We start from the raw sequence: 22,720 nt of genomic DNA on the forward strand, positions 1-22,720 counted from the left end.
GTGGCTAGCCGATGTGTCAAGTCAGTGCTTTTATCCTCCCAGACAAGTCTGGTACCAATTTATCGACCCCGGAGGGATGAAAGGCTTGGTGAGCACTAGGGCGGATTCGAACCTCCGATCGATCCTGCAGGAAGCGGAACCTCTAACCGCTACACCACACCCGCCCCTTGATTTGATTTGCTATAACTTGATCTTTGGAAGCGATTTGTTTTTTCTTTACAGTGCCCCATCATTTCATGTCACCACCATCTTCCTTAAATTCCCCACTGAAAAACATTTCTGGTTCATACTGTACATGTGTGTTCAGTTGTGTTTATACCGTTCATATTTATTTCCGAGTTACATGTAACACTATGTGTGTGCTCAGGAATAAACGTGCATGTACACAACAGCGTTTGTTTGTACGATGCATTCTAGAAACCGAGAACTATTCGACCGTAAATGTGCAGAAAGAAAAATTTCATAGACGATATGATGTGCGATGAGAAGAATGTGTGGGCGTGTAGATGATATGGTCAGCGCCAAATCTATTTGTCAAATTTGAACGCGACGTATGATCTGGAATACATGTCCCTTAGCTGCTTAAAGGCAGCGCATCACGAAATTGAAGGGGTACGGAAACCTCGGGTGAAGTATGGAATTCGGGCCGTGAATTGAAACTGAAGTGAGCGTGGTGACGCTCAATTCTCCATTGTCTTCCTAAAAGACGACACGAGAAACGCCTTAGTTCCCACGATTTACGTCATAGCGCGTACGTTCGTACACTCTCTGGTTCCCTTAACAGCCTATTCATTGTGTTTACTTGAATACAGTGGTGAGGAGACCTCATCAGTTTTCGACCGCTCGCTCGTGGTCGCGGCGCGTGCACAAGGCTGGCGCATTGAGTCTGATTTCGTAGGAAAAAACCTCGTCTTCCGCGCTGCTTTTTTTAGGATGTTTTTTTAGGGAGAATTATGTGTGACGACGTTCGTTTCTTTAAAGGCAGCATACCAGAACCTGAAGTGGTGCGGATTTCAGGTGGAGTATCCGTATACAGGATCGTAGATTATGGAGATGGGGATAGTTCCGCTCATCTCTCCCTGCATCACTGCAAACAGCCGCCTCCAGAATGCTGTTTTGTACGACGCTATCTATTGCAACGCTCCACCCCTTGGCGCCGCTTCCGCCGTGCGATTCGTCGAAAATCAATTCGGATTGCCCCTATAGGCAGAAAGGGACACTACGCTTGCAAGGGTGGCGCGTTGCAATAGAAGGAATCGTAAAAAACAGCATTCAGGGGCCGGCTGCTTGCAGTGATTCAGGCAGAGATGAGCGGAACCACGTCGGTCTCCATAATCTACGACCCCGTATACGGAAACTCCACCTGAAATCAGTACCACACCAGATTCGTGGTATGGTGCCTTTAATTTACAACCTAAACCCAACGTCTTCCCTGGGGTTTCCGCAGCAAGCCATTCTCGTGGCTGAAGACACAGTCTCTGTGTTCCTTTCCACGTGCTTCCAACCAAAAGTGCATATTGCTTGTTTTAAAACATTCATTGCCTACTCTATGTGATTGATTATACATTTCCTATTAATTCGTTAAACGCGGAAAGTTCACCTAACCTAAAATGCACCTCAAGTTTCACGAACAATTTTATTTGCTTTTCTTCTAGTTTTTAGAAACATTATTAGTCGTAGTCGATCGTACGAAGCGAATGAGTCACCTGGACACTGTCAACAGTATTTATAGAGCAACCAGCTGTTAATACGACAATGTGATTCTGGTGGTGGCACGAGTTTTCTCTCCTTTAAAAGGGTGTTCGTACGTCATCTCTCATTTTATGAACGTTTAGCCTTTTTTCTCTACTAACTCATTTTATAACGTTTATGAGGATTGGTTCTTCCAGTTCTTTTTATTTGAGATTTAATTCATCGTATTTATTACCATTCTTATCTCTACTTCAAACTTTCCGTTATATTCGGATCATTCTGAGCAAAAAAAAAAGTCGAGATTTAGTAAGAGAGTATTGCGTCGTCTTTATTCACATGGATATTCCATTGGTGATCCCACGGAATAAAACAGTGCACAACAAGGAATGCAGGAAATATACTAACTTTTCTCGTTGCTGGATCTTCTATTGTTTATTAGTATTCATTCCTTGCCTCTTACTCTGGCACGCCTTTGAGCATAATAAATAAATGATTAAATAAATAAATAAAAATACTAAACGAAAACACGTGCGGGACCTCAGAAGTTCCCAGGATAATTTCACAATCTTCCCGGCTTTTTTTTGTTTTTGTTCAGCATCGGGTTCAATCGGGTCAAAACGATATGAAGCACGGAGCAGTTGCGTAAGCGGTTGCGCTCGAAGTGGTGCGGTGGAGCGTAGCGGTTAGGATCGAGTGAGGACTCCTCCTAAACACTGTTCATGGCTGCAGTTCTCGATGGTCCCACCTCGATTCTAACCGCTATCTCCACCGCACCGCTTCGATCGTAACCGCTTGCGCAACTGCACTGTGTTTCATGTCGTTTTGACCCGACTATAACTCCATTTCCAATGTCCAAATGACTGTGGCTTAATGAAACTGTTTGGCCGAATGTATGGAATTTTTTAAAAGTTTTTCTAAAGTTTTTTTTCGTAGGAGAAAATGTTCTTAGTAAAATGTTCCTCAAAGAAAATCGGAGATTAGAGTTAGGAGAAACAGTGTTCCAAAACGTCCAAATCTTTCAGTTTCGCTAAGAATAAGTTGCTTCTTGTATCATATTTTCATTGTATAAGCTCACCTATGATGTTCACGAGTTTTTGAATAATTTTGACCACTAATTTGGGTTCCGTAAGGCACCGTTTCAACACACCGTAAGTTGAGAATTTCTCGGTGATTTATTTGCTAATATCGACATTTAGGAGACATTTTCACCTCATTTCGAATGATTTCTGCATACTTCATTCTCTGCCTTCTCGCATTCGGTGGGTACCATTTAATTGCACATCAAAATCTTGTTCTTTTCTCTGATCGTATTGCTTTAAGCGACATCTCATCCTAAAAAAAGGTGCCTCGAGAATGTTGATCACTGTTTAGTCCTTTACCAACCCAATCTCAAGGAGAAGTAAGCAATTCATTCCTTTCGAAGGATCACGCACATTATTTCTTTAATTTTAATAGGTGCCATTAAATTTCTGTATCTAAATCAGGTTCTTTTACAACACCCATTCGAAAAAATGTATGTCGGCAATGATGACGAAATGTGAAGGAAAACGAAACCGATTCGACTCACTCGAGTTGTGCCAGAGAGCTTGCAAAAAATAATTTACTGTGTTATTGTTTACAAATAATCATGTCCAAATATCAAATAGAATAAATATTCTGTTGTTTTCACTTCCAATAGTTCTGTTTTCTTTGATGAAATTATTTCCTCCTTCCTTCCTGGTGATCCGATCAGTTTGCTGATTTGCAGCACTCAGGTTCTTTACTTCGTGAATGACTGATCACCCCGTCTGGGTTAGTTTTCCAGAAAAACCCACCGAAGGTCAATGAACGAATACATATCGCTATTCTCATTCTATCACATGGCTAGTCAACAATTAAACTCTAATTATTCTTCTTCTCGCTTTATAATGTGAAAAATGCTAAAATATTCGTTTTCGCAGAATTTCCTTTGAAATTTGATAAGTTTGAAGAATCTTCATCAGTGTTTTGAAGAAAAAAAACTAATGAGCTGGAAATTGTTGTCAAGATAGAGATTAGATAAGAGTAGTAAATCTACGAAATGGCAGAACATGGTAACAGAAACCTCATACATAACTTTAACAGCCCACAACTCTACTTAGCGAATAAGAATAACATGAATTTTCTGGAATTCTACAAAAATGTCAACTTCCTGCCGAGGCAGTGATGATCAAGAAAGGAAATAAACTAATTTTGACCTATCATACCCTTACACATTCACCAGTTTTGGATCTCGCGTAAAATTTAGCGTCGAGGTCTTTCTGAGTCTCAGTATAATTTTTGGAACACCAAAGACAACGAAGTGTACACTTGCCTTTCGTAGAAAAAAACTTTTATCAATTTTATTATTTGTGATCCTCGCAAGATAAACCTTTTTCTCATCTTAAAAAATAATTTTTCTTAGCACTATAGCAGTTTTAGCAGTTTTTCAGCATAAATTGGTACCAGATTTCCGCAAGTCATTGTGTAGGTCAGTTACACTTTCGTGAACCTCATACGGTTCTGAATTGAACTGAACGTGGTGGTGGCGCATCCCAAGCGGATTGATTAACGCCAGAAACTTTTTTATCCTTTATGGGAAGTGGAATTCAGCTCAAACATGAGGTTCAACTGTGATCACAAAATGATGGATGAACAACAAAGACAAGTCAATAACACCTGAATAATTATGTACTATTGTTCTGCGTCCGCTTTACCTCAATATTTTGGATGATCGTGGTGTTAGCAATCGCAGGCAAAATGTCATTAAACAGAGGGAATGATTAAATATTAGCATATTATTGTTATTATATATTAGCATGAAAATTATTCAGAAAAAAAAGAACGAGGTCAATCACGGCAATGATGAAATGGGTATCTCAATTGATGTTTTTCATCATTTAACACAAACGCTGTCAGAGAAACCGATACGAGTCAGTGGTGGACTCGAGTAGTGCCTTGTCAGGGTCCCCGGGCTTCTCCACAAACTATTCTTCAATGCTCGCGCAGTTTATAAACTATCCCTGGACTCCTTCCACGAATTCGTAATACTTATCGATCGAGCGGGGTTTCTCGACAAAGGAGAACAAAGGAGGAAAACGGGAATTGATAATCGTCTAAAGATAGAATTCAATGTGAGTAAATACGTTCTTTTGTCGCCACTGAAATAATTGATTGCTTGTGGGTACTCGAAATATTATCGAACTTTCATTGATGATAGGTTAAAAGAAGCATAAATACGTCTATAAATAAATCATAAGATAACGTTGATGTTGGTATGATATAGTGATTTTAGTAGCCACACTATACAAGTATGGATCTGAACGGGAGAGCACGTTAGTGTTACGGTAGCCTTGAGGGTCTCGAAGAAGAAGCAGGACTGGGGTCAGCAGTCAAGCAACTCCTATATTAATGCGGAAAAGTTAGGCCGCAAAAGTGAATTCGTCGAAATGACGCTTTCCGGAACCGAAGGGTACTGACCGGTCCTTTGCTTCTTTTCAGAGAAAGACGGAATTCTTTGAAACTTTGTTCTGGCACTCCAAACATCTGCGTTAAACACTTAATGTATTCGAAAGAGCCAGTATTTTGGCGTTGGGACATCCTGCTAAATGAAGGAGAGAGCTCAGAGGTAAGATTGGAATCTTCGTTTTACTATGGAAAAAATAAGAAAATAAAATTCAACTTTATAGAAAAAAATTCCATGAAATGTACAACATACTGATAAAAATGGTGAAAGGAAAGAACCCAGCATCAGTTCCTAATCTGCAAATTATTTTCCCAAAAATTCTCACTTTTTCGCCGATGTGGGTATTTCCTTTCCGCGATCCGCGTCGAACAAGTAATTACTCATTGTCATGGTTACCGAAGGTTCACATTTTGAAAAAAGGTCTTCGGGAAACCTTTTTTTTTGCTTTTGCGATAAACATGACTTCTTTTTTTTTCTCCACGGAAGGTCTTCACACCCTGATAGTTGCGGGGTTGCGTGATTATTGCGCAGTCCAAAACGGGTTCCTGGAAGCATTAAGAATGGAATCCAGCAGCAAACCTATTACTTTCCAGGACAATTTGGAGAATATCATTCCCCGCCTCCCCTAAAAAGGATGCAAAGTTGGTTGAGGTCTCCCGAAGATTTGGGTGATGCTTAAAACGTATCTCTACCAAAAATGATAGGGTTTTATCCTTAGCGCTGCAATAAAACAACTTTTAAAGGCATCACCCCACGAATCTGGGGTGGTGCGGGTTTCAGGTGGGTTATGCCTATACGGGGTCATAGATTATGGAGAGCGGTGTGATCCCGTCGATTTCTTCGCAATTGCCGTAAAAAACGGCACAGAAAATGCGGCTTCGAGCGTTCCGAGGCGCTACTTTCCACAACGAGTTCGATTGGAGCGCGCCAGCCTTGTGCACGCCCCTCATCTTCCGGCTGTTTTTTTACGACAATTAGAGAGAAATAGACGGAATCGCCCTCTTCCCTATAATCTATGACCCCGTATAGGCATAACCCACCTGAAACCCGCGCCATCCCAGATTTGTGGGGTGATGTCTTTGAATTCCACTTATGTATACTAATTTTTGATGTTTTCAAGACTCTGTAGTTCATTTTGGAGAAAAAATACTAAGAAAACATGGAGAAGATAGACATTCTCAAGAAAAATTATCATTTTAGATAACGAACTATCCCCCATAGCGTTTGTTTATCATTCAATCCATGGTAAAAGTCGTTGTATTGTGGAGTTCTGGGAAAGATCATGGAAAATAGATTCTGAAATCATGGGAAATAGAACTCCTGTGAGGATTTCTCAGTTCTACGAGAATAACTGGCAATTCACCACATGAGTGGATTAAAACAACATCATTCCTACCCTAGAAAACATAGACGAAATGGCATTTGTCTTACCCTCCAAGTGATAGTTACATAAATCCAAACAAATAAGTTAACAAATAGAAAAAAAACCTGAGTAGATTGAGAAAGTGGTGCAAAGTCTGATTAGTTTTGGTTCTACATCGACAGTATTTCATTCTTTTTTTTCTGGAAAACAATACAAGTATGAACATGGAAAGCATAAAACTACGGCTTTTGGGAGCAAAAAAAAGCTTACCTAGAGTTTTGCGCCATGCCTTCATCAACATTTTTCGAGATTTTTTTCTTTTTCCATCTTTTCATGGAGAAATAGGAAGAAGCGACCTTAGAAATGCTCCACAAACAAAATCAGGGATTAGAGTTAGGAGAAATAGTGGTCTAAAAGAGTGACCTTCTTCAGTTTCCGTATGGATAGGTGGTTTTTCTTCTCCCATTGCATAGCCCTACCTATGAATTCGTCTGTGGTAGCATGAATACCAAGTTTCAAATAATTTTGACGATTAGCTTCAGTTCCATAAATCAGAGTTTTGAACTTGGAGATTTTCTGGCACTTTATATGCAAATGTCAACATTCAGGAGACAATTCCACTTCATTTTCGAGGATTCCCTTGACTTTCTTCGTCGGTTCAACTTCGTTATTAAAAGGGGAGGTGAACCGATCACTCCAGTGCTTGTGTTCCCTCTGATCTCTGTGCTTATGTAGGATGTGACTCGTTCTCGTTGTAATATTTGCAAAGCAGAATAGAAGTAGAAGTAAAGTAAATAAATCGTAATAAGTAAAGTAGAATAGACTAGAATTCTATCTACAACTGAAACGATTTAAATGTCTAGAATCATTCCGAACTCTGTATTTCAATACTGCGTTTGCATGGAATAAAGGATGTTGTTCGCTGCTGTGCTGTTCTGTAAACATTCCTATAGATTCGAGTAGTGCGCCGAGTTTCTGCTGGAACACGGTGGAAAGAGCACTCGACAATGGAAAAGGTATTCGTTCGTATCCACGACTGACCTGTTTAGGTGGTCGCCGCATCGATCGCACCGCCAACAACGGCTCTCTCCGCACTGTGCAATTGCAACCACAGTTCCGGCAGGAACTTCTAACCGTCGTTTTTTTTTTCTAAATGCTTTCCAACTGCTGTTTTCGTAAGGTCATGCTCACATTTTTATTTTTTTCACATTTTTCCATAGTTATAACTGTTCATTTTATCGGGAAAATTTGGAAAATATATGGAACAAAAATTTGCTTCCACATCGATGCAAATACAAACAGAATTGATCAGCTGTATTTGATGCGCCTCACTGCTTCTGCAAAATAACGACGTTAAATTTTTAGCAAAAGAACTTAGAAGCACATTAACAGAAAAATAGACGAAACTGTTGAAACTCACGAAAATCGCTTGTTTACTGCAAATTTCCTGACGCTCTAATGTCACAATTCATAGGAGGGAAGAGAGCCGCTGAGTCATTTATAATATTCAAACAAGATTGTGAAAAGATTGTCCAGTAGATTGCAGAACCATCTGCTCTTGAACTATGACATATGTCCTATAGTAATCCATGATAACTTTTCCTAGATTTTCTTTCTTCAGCTCTGTTTTTCGATATTTTCCGCCTATTTACTCTGTCATAGTCAATCCAAAAGCAAAGTATACTATATAACTTTTCGTTTTCGAATTTCAACCGTATTTCTACTCTCTCCGTCGGGGAGAACGGTGCTTTACTGTAGTTTTAAAAAAGAGTCTTCTAGCACTAAAACGTTATATGCCGTGTTTTTTTAAAGGACCGCAGAAGCTCGTCATTTTGTTGTGTTTTGATCTCTGCTTTCTGCAGTCATTGTTGATTGCCGGTGTGCTGGTGTGAAATCCAGCTGATCTTTCAAACATCTTCTCCTTTGAAGGCGCTACCGTGTTATGTGGTCCTAAATGCTCTAAGGAGCTCGCGGCAGATTCGTCTGCGCTAATTCTAATTTCCTATTAATCCGTTTCATTATAACTCAGTTACATGTATACTTTGCTTCTCGTCTTGGATTTATGTTGTTACCGCTCGCTTCGTTTGTCTTCAATGACCAACGAAAATTTTTTTTAAAGTCCCACTTTCCTGAAACTTTTGCCACAGACAAGTGGAATCGTTTCTTAAAGACGTCATCCAACGAATTTGGGGTGGTGCGGGTTTCAGGTTATGCCTATATGAGGTCGTTAATTGTGGGGAAGAGGGTGATTTCGTCCATTTTTTCATGACTGCCGTAAAAAACGGCCACGAAGATGTGACGCATGCTCAAGGCTGGCGCGCTCCAATCGAACTCGTAGTAGAAAATAGTGCGCCGGAACGATCGAAGCCGCATCTTCCGGGCAGTTTTTAGGGAGATTAGGAAGAAATGAGCGGGATCCCATCCGTTTCTGCAATCTACGATCCCGTATAGTCTTTGACCATCGGAAATCCATATCACGTCAGATTCGTGGGGTGATGCCTTTAACCCTAACCTTTAACCCCCTTTTTCCCTCTATTTTTATCAGAAATACAAGCATCGATGAAAGATCTTGTATTTTCGAACTAATAAGGTCCATACAATACTTTTGGAATGTTCAAACCTGATTTTTCACTTATGTTCTGTCTTTTTCCGCTATTATTCGAAAGTATTCTTTAAAGTATTAGTTCTTCACGTTTTTTCCACAAAAGAAAAAATAGAATGATGTGCCAACAAGAAATGACGTGAACGCCATCATTACCCCCCCCGGGGCCCCCCCCCCCCCCCCCCGCCCCCCCCCCCCCCCCCCCCCCCCCCCCCCCCCCCCCCCCCCCCCGGGGGTTTTTTTTTTTAATGGGGGGGGGGGGGGGTTGGTTTTGGGGCCCCCCCCCCCCCGGGGGCCCCCCCGGGGGGGGGGGGGGGGGGGGGGGGGGGGGGGGGGGGGGGGGGGGGCGCCCCCCCCCCCAGATATGGAATCCGGGAGGGGGGGGGGGGGGAAAAAGGAAACGGCCCCCCCGGCTGGGGGCCCCCCTTTTTGGGGGGGGGGGGGGGGGGGGCGGTTTATATTTCCCCTTTTGGTTTTTTTCCCCCCGCCGCGGGGGGGGGGGGGGGGGGGGGGGGGGGAAGCCGCGCCGGGCACGACAATTACACTGATAAAGATAAGCATCCTTGATACCGCTAGCTAAATACTATTCAAAAAGCTGTCTGCATGCGAGCGTACAATTTCTGGAGAAAGGATCCGGCGTTGTGAGGGCAGCGCGCAGCCAATTATTATCGTACATCGTACATTACAGTCCAGTCGTCACAGCCATGAAACGGTTCACAACGTCTCATTAAATGTCGGACAAATTCCTTGAATTATTGCGGTGCATAGCGGTGTTGATGCACTAATAATCCAGTCATTAATAATCCAATAATTCCAATTTTTGCGCCGTCTTGCGAATCCTGTGCCGCGGAATCCATGCAATCCTGCTTTCGGCACGCAGACTCGACGCCGTAGGACACGTCTCAGTCCATTTTACCATTTTCTGGTACCGACGCACGAAGGACGCCGTTGGATCAATCTCTTCGCTTTTGCAGCGTTTGCACGCTTAAAGGCAGTATACCACGAATCTGACATGGTGAGGGAATCCACGGCAAAAGCTTGAGATGAAGTTGTACGTTGCAGGATGAGGGGTAGTTCCGCCCACCTCTCCCTAATCGTCCTAAAAAAACGGCGTGGAAATCGCTTTAGTTCCTCTAACGAGAAACGTTAGAACGCTCCTTTTTGCATACGTTCTGGTCCCATCAGCAACCTGTTCATAAGTTTCACTTAAATAGACAGTCGAGGAGAACCCACTGGCTTTCAACCGCTGCGCAGCTGCATGCGGCGCGTGTACAACTGTGGAACGCTGCAGCTGAAATCGTCGTGAAGAACGAAGTCTTTCGCGCCGTTTTTTTTTTGCTACGATTAGGGAGAGATGAGCGGAACCACCCCTGATCCCACAATCTACGACCCCGTATAGAATTTGTGCATCCAAATTGCAATCCACGTCAGATTCGTGAAGTGATGCCTTTAACTGACACTGTGGGTCCCATCCCACTGCTTTTTGGGACTTATTTATGCTCAGTCGGTGCAAAATAAGCCCATTATTACATACCGTGGTGATACCGTACATAAACTGTCATTCTTACGAGAAGGTGCTCATTCACACAGCGTTGCCTGACTTGCTGGCAGTGCATTACAATAGGCTCAGGTTTTTTTTTTTCGTTTTTAATGTGGAAACTTGGTCTTCGCGTAATTTCACATTCACCTCAGCTGATCCACTACCGAGAATTTCATAACGAGAACCGATATCCAAAAAAAGACCCATTAATACTTATACATTAATCGGGTTTTCCTGGTGATCATTACTAATTATAGAAATATGTCAAAACTTCGTTTTCGAAGGGATCCGTTGTTTACTGCAGTTATCAAAATGTACATGTCTTCAAAGGCATTCGAGTTACGGTGGTGTTTTCGAAAAAAAAAAACTCAAGGTATTTCTCTATTTTATTCATCAAGAAGAGTGTTTTTACACGACTTTTCTATAACCATCCCAACTTGTCCTTCATATGCCCACGTTTTCAATAACTGTTTTCGTCCCGAGAAAGAAAAAGCAGTCTTAAGAAGAGGAACATCATGTAGCCTGCATAGAGCTCCTCATAGATTCCTCTCTTCGGGAAAATCCTTACTTAGAAACTTTGGGTTCTAGTTAGCACCTCAAGTACTGGTACATAAACATACCAGTATTTGAGGTGTCTGGAAATATAAACCGCTGTAGAACTAATTTTCTAATACTTGACGTGAAAAAAAATTGAGACACACCCGCTCCGCCGTTTCGTTTCTCTTCTTTTAAAGGCATCACTCCACGAATCTGAGGTGGCACGGATTTCAGGTGGAGTATTCGTATACATGATCGCAGTATATGGAGAGAAGGGTGATTCCGTCCATTTCTTCGTAATTGCCGTAAAAAAATGGCCCGGAAGATACGGCTTCGAGCGTTCTGGCGCGCTATTTTCTACAAGGAGTTCGATTGGAGCGCGCCAGGCTTGTGCACGCGCCGCATCTTCCGGACGGTTTTTTTACGGCAATTAGGAAGAAATGGACGGAATCACCCCCTTCTCCATAATCTACTGTCCCTTATAAGAATGAAATCCACCCGAAATCTGCACCACCTGAGATTCGTGGGGTGATGCCTTTAAGTGTTGGAAATTAAATCGTGCGAACCGGCTACTGCAAAAAGTAGTCTAGAGAATCCCACACTTATCGAAGGGACGCTCGGAGATGAATAAAAACCCGAAGTGCATGACCTTCAGCGTTTCTGGATGAGTCATAGTCATTTTCTCGCTTCGTTGAAATTTATCGACTATCTCTGACTCATTCCCCAATCGCTATTTCGCTTATATCAATCACTACTGCAAATGCCTAATAAATAATAATAATAATAATTACTGCTAGTAAATAAAATTTTCAGGTATTGTGACCAGTTGCTGGAATTATGTCGGACGACGAATACGGGGACGAGTACGGAGATCAGCGCGAAGAGTACGAGGATGGTGGAGGTGAGTCGGCAATTCACTCAGCTCATAAAAGGCCACCCTGTGTGTGGTTTCAAAGCAAAGAACTACTATCCTGTGTAGGTGATGAGCGCTATGGATATGAAGGCTACGGAAGAGGAGAGCAAGATGGTGGAGGTTTGTAATTTCTCTGCAACCATTTTACTAAAGATCCACATAACTTATAATCCATGGAACTCATCCATACTCGGTGCATTTTTTTCTGTCCTGTCACTTTGCATTTACTTTATTTGCTTTGTATTCGTCCTGGTCACATCCTTTTTGGCACGCGATAGTGCGTAATAAATAAATAAATGAATAGATAATAAATAATACCTTTTAATTCATACCTATGTATGCACGGAATGTTATCAATATGTACATTTCTATACAGATTACGGGGGAGGAGATTACGAGTATGGAGAAAGAGAACCGGAACCTGAATACGAAAATGAACCAGAACCCGAATATGAGGATGAGCCGGAACCGTACAATGACGAAGAACCTTATGAAGACAACGATGTCAAGGAGGATGAGGATGTGGAAGTGGCTGATAATGACAATGAAGGTCCAGAAGTGGTTGGTGAACTTTCCCGGTCGAATTCCTCGAAATCAGCTGAAATAGACAATTTTTCTGTTTGTAATCTCATCTCAATGAAATATTGCAAACCGACCAATTTCCTCTGATGGTAGTGGTCATTCCACAACATCAAACTGCATAAATTCAGGAAGAACAAGACACTGCATTTTCAACCAATGCGGAAGAATCGGGTGGAGGAGGCGATAGTGGTGGTGGACTGGGAAGTATTGTAAAAGGTATGATTTATTTATTTCTATTTCCACACAAGGCATAGGTCCACAGTAATACGGGAAAAGACTTTGAAGGCTTCTAAAAATGTGGAAAAAATCAAATCAATCAAATCAAATCATAATAAACAAGCCAAGTAGCTTTTACAATAGGAATCTTTTGCCATTGTTTTGCCATCTTTTGCCATTTTGCCAGGCGTTCACGCGCTTGTCAGACCACTGTTGTACTTATCTTTTTATTTATCTCATTAATTTTCTGTTTTTTTAATCTAATTAGTAATCTTTTTATACGCCCAATACGCGTAAAGTTTTTTCTAGATAGCTTTTTCTTCTAGATTTTTCTAGATATATTTATGATGGTCTTCCATTTTTTTTCAAGGTGCCCTCGATGGTTTTGGTGGTTCTAATCTCAACGACATCATTGGCTCTATAAGTCAAATAGCTGGAGGCGGAGGAGGTGACCAATATTATTCATTTTTCGTCTCAGTTCTTCACCTATTTATTGATTCCCCTTCATTTTATGTTCCGATGCTCTCATAAGTTGTTTCCTGTGGACAAAAATATCATTGGCAAAATTCCAACATCACTAAATTATTTCCAAATCTATGTAGAAACACAGCAAACCTCTCCTCACCTTTGAATTATTACTCTATCCTCACTCTGGTCCGGAAAAAATATTGTTTGATGCAAAAGAAATGCAGGTTTTTTTGTTCCATTGGGTTCAGTATGAAGAAATGGTTAAAATACAATGCAATAACAGGCCACTATCTGCAATATCCAGCGTGATTTTCTGTTGGTTTTTGGTTACAAATTTAGGAAAAAAATTGGAAAATCACAAGTCTCTATCTAATAGTTTTTGTCCACGAAATGTTTGGAGAACCAGCGTTGTGCTGTGCATTCGTTGGCACTTCCCTGGCCCCATTTCCTGCTGAAGTTTCGAGAGGTTCGAGTTCGAGTTCGTCCAAGTTTGAACTCGTAGAAATAGATTTGACGAAAATTCACATTGGACAATAAAAGAAGAATTAGAAGGAAAAATTTGAAATTACAAGGAAGAAAAGAAGAATTATTTTTAAAAAAGCTTTTTTCGAGAAAAAGCTAATTTTATTTTTATGGTTAGAAAGGTCATAAAATAAACGTTCCAACAATTTTTAATACTTCGTACGAAAGCTTTATTGTATTAAAATATGCCATAAAATATTGTTAAAGTATGAAATGTAAGGCAGTATTAAATGTGCCATAAAATAGCGCTAAATCCAATTGCACAAAAAACCTGCATTTTTCTTCGCATCAACCTATATATCCACAACTTCTAATTGTATCTCGAATTGCTGAAGGAAATAATCACTCATTCGCATCGAATGGTCGATTTCTTTTCTTCAGGATTAAGCAATATTATGTCATCTGGAGGTATGGAATCAATTGTGGAGAATATGATTAGCGGAGCGGCACATAGATTCTTTGGAATTAACCCTGTCAGTCATATCCGATCCATAATAGAAGATGTAAAATTCGCTCCTAACAAAATACATTTAGGAAACTGGAGCGATTATTGGTGCGATAGCGGGTAACATCATTTTCAATATGGGTGGTCGCGGGAATTCCTTGACGAGCATTGGAAAAGTTATACTCGACAATATTATTAGTGGAAAATACAGAAGAGATGTGAGATGGGAAATTTACTGGGATTTATCAGGAATTTGGTAGGAAAATTCTTCTATAATTGAGATTTTGTAGGTTCATCCTTTTGTGCCACCGGTTCCAACACCTGGAACTACAACGTTTGGCCTTAATTTCTATGAGGAAAGGGAGAAATGTCTCGCGAATAAGACTTTGTTCGAAGATCCGGAATTTCCGGCAGCAGATCGTAGCATCTATTATAAAACACCACCAGATCAACATATCGAATGGAAAAGGCCAGGAGTGAGCGACTTCTTTTTTTAGGTGGTTCAAAAAATGTGAAAGATGTAGGTAAATCAAAGAAAACACCTGTTTCATTACCAGATTGAATTTTTTAGTTCTGAAAATATGTTTCAACGCTGGAGTTTTTTTTTAAGTATTATACATGCATACAACTATTTACAAGTGATTAAAGACAACTTTTTTCCAGCAAATCGTCGATGACCCGCAATTGATCGTAGGAGAAAAGTCTCGATTTGATGTTAAACAAGTAAGCAACGCCGCTTTTTCAGTTCCGAATAATTCGATGCGATTTTCCGTTCAGGGTGCCTTAGGTGACTGCTGGCTTTTAGCTGCAGTTGCAAATCTCACTCTCAGGGATGAGTTGTTCTACCGAGTCGTACCTCCTGACCAGAGTTTCACGGAAAATTATGCAGGTGCATATTTTCTTGTAGGAAAGAACTGGGATTTTCTGTATCCAAACGAAAATTTTTCTCTTTATGAGTAATTTTTTTCTAAGTGAAGAACATTTCAATTGCAGGTATCTTCCATTTCCAATTCTGGCGATATGGTAAGTGGATCGACGTTGTGGTTGACGATCGCCTGCCAACAGTGGATGGACGGCTGTATTACATGCACTCTCATGAGCACAATGAATTCTGGAGTGCACTGCTAGAGAAGGCCTATGCCAAGTAAGCAGCAGAAATGCTATTAATAACTTTTGTGAGAGGCAACATTCGAGAAAACTCTAAACAATAAAATTCCTCTTATTTAAATGAGAATAGGGAAGTTCTACAACGAAAATGTGAAACACTCTGTAAATCCAAGATCCAGATGCTTCAGATGCCCGGGGAGCACCTGAGCTTGGTTCCTGGCAACTCTTCACGCGTAAAATTATTGGATAAAAGAGAAGAAGTTTGTGGCGTATTAACTGGAGATGGAACTGACCCATACAATAACATCCGGGGGCGAGCCGATGTATAAATCCATTGATTTTATCCTCGCAAACAATTTTGGCACCAATTTGTGGACCCCGAAGGCATGAGAAGGTTGATTGGACCTGCGGCGGTTTTGGACCATCAATCGCGCTGTCACATCCCCACCCCTTACCATCTACGGAACACCCTCCCCCCCAAAAAAAAATCAAAGATATGAAATTTTGTAAAGTTTATTTAATTATAAGTAGAAACGTATTCGTTTTGTGTGATTTACTTACGTGAACCGTAATCATGGGTGTAAAGACTCGCCACTGGTCGAAACCTAATATTAAAAATTTCTCCGATAACTACCTTTAAACGTATGTCGTCGAGAAAAAGTTTGGTTGAGTTCCGTTATCTTCCGAGGAAGAAAAGAAACAAAAAGCAAATCGTAGCACATTCTGGAAATTTTGGTTCGGCTGCAGGTAAAGCCGTTGGTTCTCTTTTTCAATATTTACCTGACTAATTCTGTTACAAGCCGTAGCAGAACGACAAATTCGTCACAGAATATCGGTCTTCACGCGATAAATTTTTCTCTTGCTTAATATATGAACAAAAAAAAAGAAAATTAACATTTAGTTTCCAAAAGCAAATGGCGGGAAACTGCGTTTCCAAGAATCATTGGATTGCTTCTTGAAAGCGCAGTTCTTTACAATGAAAATAGGTTTCTTGGCTGAGTGTAAACAGTTAGAAAGCCACATCCAGAATGTTTAGCACAGTTCCGTTCTTGTACCCTCTCCTCGGGAAATTCTTGGGATTTGTTTTCTTTTTTCTCTATTTTTTTTTTGATAAAATGGTCATTTTATATTGGTGAGATTCGTTATTCAATGAATAAATGGTGTCAGAAACAAAACGAGTGCAATTTTCGGTCGTGAGGAACTATATGATTTTAAGGCTTTATGGTTCATATGAGAACCTGGAAGGAGGTACGACGGCTGAAGCTCTTGAGGATTTCACTGGAGGTCTTACGGAATTCTATAATCTGCGGAAAACAGACAAATCTACAATTCTCGCAATGATGATCAGAGGATTTCAGATGGGTTCGCTCTTCGGATGCAGTATCGACGTGAGTGACACAAGTTTCTAACGTCTTAATCTGGTTTCTGGTTTTTACAATTCTATTGAAGTAATGCAAAATTATGAACCGTTTCCTTTTCCGTAGTCTCAGTTCCTCCTGGAACGCAGCATGAATTATTTGGAAAAACTACTGTTTTTTGTTATGCCACTGTAGTATTGTCCCCTGATCGGACGGATAGTGTGCACTGCGCCCACTCTTGGCAGTGAAGGGACGGTAGCGTAACGGCTTCGAACGGTGAATGACCAGTCATTGACCGGTGGTGGTAGTACCGTAGAATACACTCCTTGCGGTAGATCAATGATCGATCACCACTATTGCTGAGCTGAGCAGTAGCCTCGAATTTTGTTGGACGTGCTGGGAAATAGTTCACAGCAATGCGAGCAACAGTAGAGCGACGTTTCCCTTTATTTTGTAAATTTGCTCCAGAAGAACTAAGCTCGCAAGCAACAACAAACAAATAAAACGCACAATAAACAATAAACATGAAATCTAGTTTAAAGAACTCGAATTTTCCACTTTTATGAATATTATCTTGTTAGCCTTCTCATCTTCTGTTTCTGACAATCTTTTTTTTTATTTTTCTAGGTCTAACACTTGAAAATCTTGCCTGAAAAGAGCTTTATAAAAGTAGGACACAATTTCTTTTGTTGTGAAGTTGGGAGTTACAAAATGTTCACACGGCATGAAAGGCCGGTTGTGGAGATCACTCCTTCTACATGGATAATCGCTGCCTTTTGACCACCGCAAGAAATTTTTTACGCAGTTTTCGGCGTAATTTTGATTTCACTTCACCACAAAGGATGCCAGTAAAAGTGAGAATTTTTTACAGTAATATATAGGTAGTTTGATAGGGCTGACATTGGATATTGTGTTTTCTAGATCCATTAATGTTGTTTTCAATTCACAATTTCCTCTAATTTTTTTCAGCAGTAATATCAAAGTAATATTGTTTATATTCTTCATTATTCCACAAGTCCCTTTGGTAAAAAAAGTGTTAGGAGTCTTCAAGGATCCATTGTGCCCCTGTTAGTGCAAAACAAGCATTTTACAACACGAAAAAGTTAAAGTCACCTCAGCTGTATAGTTTCTTTAGCTGCTGAGTGCTGGAAGTGTCTACGACCACTGTTAAAGACCTTTGTTAAGTGGAAGTAATGTCTCACTGTAGGAACCCGTTACGTGTCTGAATCAAATTTTAGTTTAGAACCGCACGAAATGTTACCTTCTAGGCTGATCCGCATCAAAAGGAAGCTCCGCTGGAAAACGGTCTAGTGCGAGGTCACGCATACAGTATCACGGCTCTACACACAGTAACAGGCCCTAATGGGGAGACTCCAATCATTAGGGTTAGAAATCCATGGGGAAATAGTAAGGTTTGGATGTTGAATCATTTCTTTATTTTTTGCATACTATACGAGTGTATCTTCAGCTTTTCCTTTAAGGAGTGGAACGGGGCGTGGAGTGATGGATCGTACGAATGGGATTATGTGGATGACCAGAAACGTTCTGAACTTGGCGTACAATTCGCTAAAGATGGAGAATTTTGGTAAGCACGTGGGACATACGAAGTCAATGCAGTGGAAAAATAATTATTATAAGTGTTGACATAATTTGCCGTATCAACAATAAGTACCAAGCAATAGAAATAATTTTTTTTCATGTTATGTTCCTTAATAGCTCTCCTATTCTAGTAAATTAAAAAGATATTTGAATTATCGGATTTTTTTTTCGCTGACATCAGTCTTTGCCTGCATAATCCTTGAAAAACCATATGCAGTCTATTTCACTCTCTACTCAAAAACTTAAAGGCAGCATACCACGAATCTGACGTGCGTGGTGAGTGAATCCGCGGTAAAAACTAGAGATAGGGTTGTAGATTGCCGGATCACGAGTGGTTCCGCTCATCTCTCCCTGATAGCCGTGAAAAACTGCGTGAGAATCTTTCTGGCTATTACGATGTACTCCCCGATTTACGATGTACTTGTACGGTCCCCTTTTCACCCTATTCATCAGTTCTCTGAGTTTTCGCTTGAATAGGCTGCTGAGAGAACATTATTGATTTTCGACCGCTCGCACCTGGATGCGGCGCGTGCATGAGGGTGGCGCGTTGCTACTGAAATCGTCGTGAAAAAACGCTTCATTTTCCTCCCTGTTTTTTACGACCATCAAGAAGAAATGAGCGAAACAATCATGGATCCTCCAATATTCAACCCCAACTCTTGCTTTCCCCTGGGATTCCTTCAAGATTCAACTCGAGATTCAACTTTTTTCTCTATATTTAAGGAATATTGAATACTCCAACTTTAATGCTACTAGAAAATGATTTACAGAATATTAAAAAAATTTACAGGTACCTACATAAAGTATCGAGTTTGAAATTGTTTGTGTTTTCAAATTTTGAATATTAGAACTAGAATCAACGTTAACGTGAATATGCTCAGCGCTCAGTTTCCAGGATGTCTTTCGATGACTTCTACATCAACTTTATGGAAATGGAAGTCTGTAACCTGTCAGCTGCAGTAATGAATGAGATCTCTGAAATGACTGGGGTTTGTGCTTCCCGTGGTTTCGCATTTCCTTCATTGAAACGTTAGGATGCATCTGGTACTGCTGCAAATTGTGCCCAAGCGTCCTTTTCTGGATTTCACACTAGACATTTTCCTGGCCTTAATTTAGGTGCAAGTCTCCGAACATCAAGCACACCAATGGGAAGAAGAAGCGGAGGACGGCGAATGGAGTACAGCAAAAGGAACAGCAGGCGGATGTGCCAACAATCCCGGTGCGAATTTTGAGACTGTTTGCAAATATTCGTTGTATCCGAAAAGAGATGCTGCCACATCTTCTTTTCCAGATACGTACGCTCGAAACCCACAATACGGTACTAATTTCACAGTGACGGAAGATTCCGTAGAACAAGACGGGAAATGCACAGTAATAGTTGCAGTATTGCAAAAATATCGCAGAGAGATGAGAACTATTGGAAAGGATAGTTTGCCGATTGGATTCGCTGTTTACGAGGTGTGCTGCTTTTCATCCAAGATCAAATGAGAAATAATAACAGCGATGATAACAACAGAAAAGCGAATGTTTGCCCAAATCATAGGCGCATCTGGCTTTTTGCGATGTTAAAGGCATCACCCCACGAATCTGAGGTGGTACGAATTTCAGGTGGAGTATTTGTATACGGGATAGTAGGTTTTGGAGAGGAGGTCATTCCGTCCATTTCTTCCTAATTGCCGTAGAAAACAGCCCGGAAGATACGGCTTCGAGGGTTCCGGCGCACTATTTCCTACAACGAGTTCGATTGGAGCGCGCCAGCCTTGTGCACACGCCGCATCTTCCGATTTTTACGGGCAATTGGGAAGAAATGGACGGAAACACACACCTCTCCATAATCTACTATCCCCTATAAGAATACTCCACCTGGAATCCGTAGCACCTCAGCTTCGTGGTATGCTGCCTTTAAGGAATTCGCTTCAAAGACGCAAAATTCCCGATAATCTCCACGATCTCAAAATCTCACGACGAGAGATCCGTTCTCGTTCTCATTGTTATTAGTTCTGGACGTTTGTAGTTTCCATTTGTATCACTATTTCTTCCAGGCTTATGCTGGCGCATACCAACCTGCAAGTGCTGATGTTCTTCTCGCCCAAAAACCAACCGCCCGAACTCGTGTATTCATAAATATGAGAGAGGTACGTTCGAGATGTGACCAAACGATTAACGTATTATATTGATGTACAAATTTTCTTGAATTCTCCAATTTTCACTTGCTCAAAATCACTGTAAAACTTACTTTGCAGTGATTAAACGAAGTCTTTGATGTCCATGTGGATAACTGATGGTCATTTTGCTTGTTTACGGTTACATAAGTTAATTCAATGGATAAAAGAAATTTTAGTGCTTTTCTTCAAAAGGAAAGGATTTGTGGACTTGATTTTTTTTTACTCCCTAATTTTATCCCTTGCTTAGTTATGACTTTGCCTTAGCAAAAATCGAAAAAATTTTCAAACGTGAATCATGCTCAATTAAATGCAAGATCATGGTGATAGGACTACAGTTGTCCATAAAGGCAGCTACAGGAATGTGAGGTGGTGCGGATTTCAAGTGGAGTATCCGTATACGGGACCGTAGATTATGGAGACCGGGGTGGTTCCGCTCATCTCTCCCAGCATCACTGCAAACAGCCGAGCGCTGGATGCTGTTTTGTACGACGCCATCTATTGCAACTCTCCACCCTTTGCGCCGCCTCCGCCCTGTGATTCGTCGAAAATCAATTCGGACTGCCCTGATAGGCAGTGAGGGACGCTACGCGTGCAAGGGTGGCGCGCCGCTAGAAGGCATCGTACAAAACAGCGTTCAGGGGCTGGCTGTTTGCGGTGATGCAGGGAGAGATAAGCGGAACCACCCCGGTCTCCATAATCTACGACCACGCATACGGATACTCCACCTGAAATACGTACCACTCCACAATCGTGGTATGCTGCCTTCAAGTTCACTTAGATATTCATTGAGTTCTACGGCGTCGAAAATAACACGTTATGTCCTCGGTGGACGCGGCTAGTGATGATCTCTTGACGATGGAACTATCGTAATGGCCATCATGGCCACTCTACGTTCATTTGCTTATTTATATATTTATTATTTATTTATTCGCTTTATCTATTTATTTTATCGTGGTTTAGTGGGTTTTAGGATTACGAGAGACGTTGAAGATAAAAATCACACACCATAATGATATCGCTGATTCTATTCATTTTCTTCCCACGAGCAGTTGTTATCCGTTGACAGAAATACTGGCACTACTTGGCGAACAAGCATAATGACACCGTCTATCAATATACTTGGGCACTTTCTTAAAGGCAGCAAACCATGAATCTGAGACGAGTAGTGAGGAAATCTGTGGGAAAAATCAAAGAGGAGGTTGTAGATTGTGGGACCCGGGGTGGTTCCGTTCGTCTCTCCCTAATCGTCGTAAGAGACGGGGTGGAAGACGATGTTTCTCAGACGATCTCAGTGGCAATGCGCCACCCTTGTGGAAGTAAACTAAAGCGGTTCCCAGCCCGTAGTCACGACGATTAGGGGTGGATGAGCGGAACTACGCCGGATCCCGCAATCCACAACCCCGTCTCGAGATTTTCCCAGTGAATTCCCTCACCACTCGTGTCAGATTCGTAGTATCTGCCTCCAAAAATTGTTGATGAATATTTCGATATCTTTAATCCAAAGATCTAATTTGCTTGTATTTTTTTCGCTCTGTATAATCCTGATCCTTCCAATATAAATCACACATGCATCTTTATTTAGGTGACATGTCGTTTCCGAGTTCCTGCAGGTAGCTATATCATTTTGCCGTGTACGTTCGATCCTAACTGCGATGGAGAGTTTTTGTTGCGGATCTACGTGAACGGAAAGCTTCAAGCCAGGTTTGTGAACGTTTCTTACTGGACTGGGCTCTGCCACTAAAAGTATATTACCTATAAAAGAAATTTCAGTCGTCTACAATGATGTGCAACTTCGATCTGCCGTTTCTTCACCTATTTATGTAGTTCATATTGTGATCATTCAATGCATAATAAATGGATTGGGGAGTACGGTATATGCTTCAAATCTGAAAACATCTTATGACTTTCACGAGTCTTGACCTCCATAACGGTTTACCGCCTCATAGTGGCGTGGAGGTGACACTGGGCGTCGAACTGCGATGCACAGCGGAGGTTCGTCCTCCGGCAGGGTCTCCCAAGCTGAGAAGGAGTTCGACACATCCGACATTCCGACTTCTCGGAATCGGAAGCCTAGCTAAGAGTAAACCACTGCTAAGATTCACCACCGTCTTGGCAAAATGTCGCAAGGTGGTTCCCTGATCCATATAG

General features: G+C 41.2%; 2 protein-coding genes across 2 annotated transcripts; both read left to right on the forward strand.

Moving 5' to 3' along the window:
- Positions 1 to 2,911: 2,911 nt before the first annotated feature.
- RB195_000827 (uncharacterized protein) lies at positions 2,912 to 3,291 on the forward strand (the record flags this gene model as incomplete). The annotated part of the gene is made up of 3 exons (XM_013447484.2): positions 2,912 to 2,951; positions 3,013 to 3,091; positions 3,177 to 3,291. 3 exons carry the CDS (start codon positions 2,912 to 2,914, stop codon positions 3,289 to 3,291), a joined length of 234 nt encoding a protein of 77 aa, XP_013302938.2.
- Positions 3,292 to 12,034: 8,743 nt separating this feature from the next.
- RB195_000828 (uncharacterized protein) lies at positions 12,035 to 22,355 on the forward strand (the record flags this gene model as incomplete). Its single annotated transcript, XM_064197361.1, has 20 exons — positions 12,035 to 12,098; positions 12,177 to 12,230; positions 12,487 to 12,671; positions 12,821 to 12,908; positions 13,279 to 13,356; positions 14,280 to 14,371; positions 14,433 to 14,561; positions 14,634 to 14,819; positions 15,007 to 15,066; positions 15,121 to 15,232; positions 15,337 to 15,487; positions 16,667 to 16,838; positions 18,077 to 18,220; positions 18,290 to 18,393; positions 19,303 to 19,396; positions 19,524 to 19,626; positions 19,699 to 19,865; positions 20,450 to 20,542; positions 22,155 to 22,273; positions 22,343 to 22,355. 20 exons carry the CDS (start codon positions 12,035 to 12,037, stop codon positions 22,353 to 22,355), a joined length of 2,208 nt encoding a protein of 735 aa, XP_064053242.1.
- Positions 22,356 to 22,720: the final 365 nt, after the last annotated feature.

This window comes from Necator americanus, chromosome IV (assembly GCF_031761385.1).
Source record: "Necator americanus strain Aroian chromosome IV, whole genome shotgun sequence".
Lineage (NCBI taxonomy): Eukaryota > Metazoa > Nematoda > Chromadorea > Rhabditida > Ancylostomatidae > Necator > Necator americanus.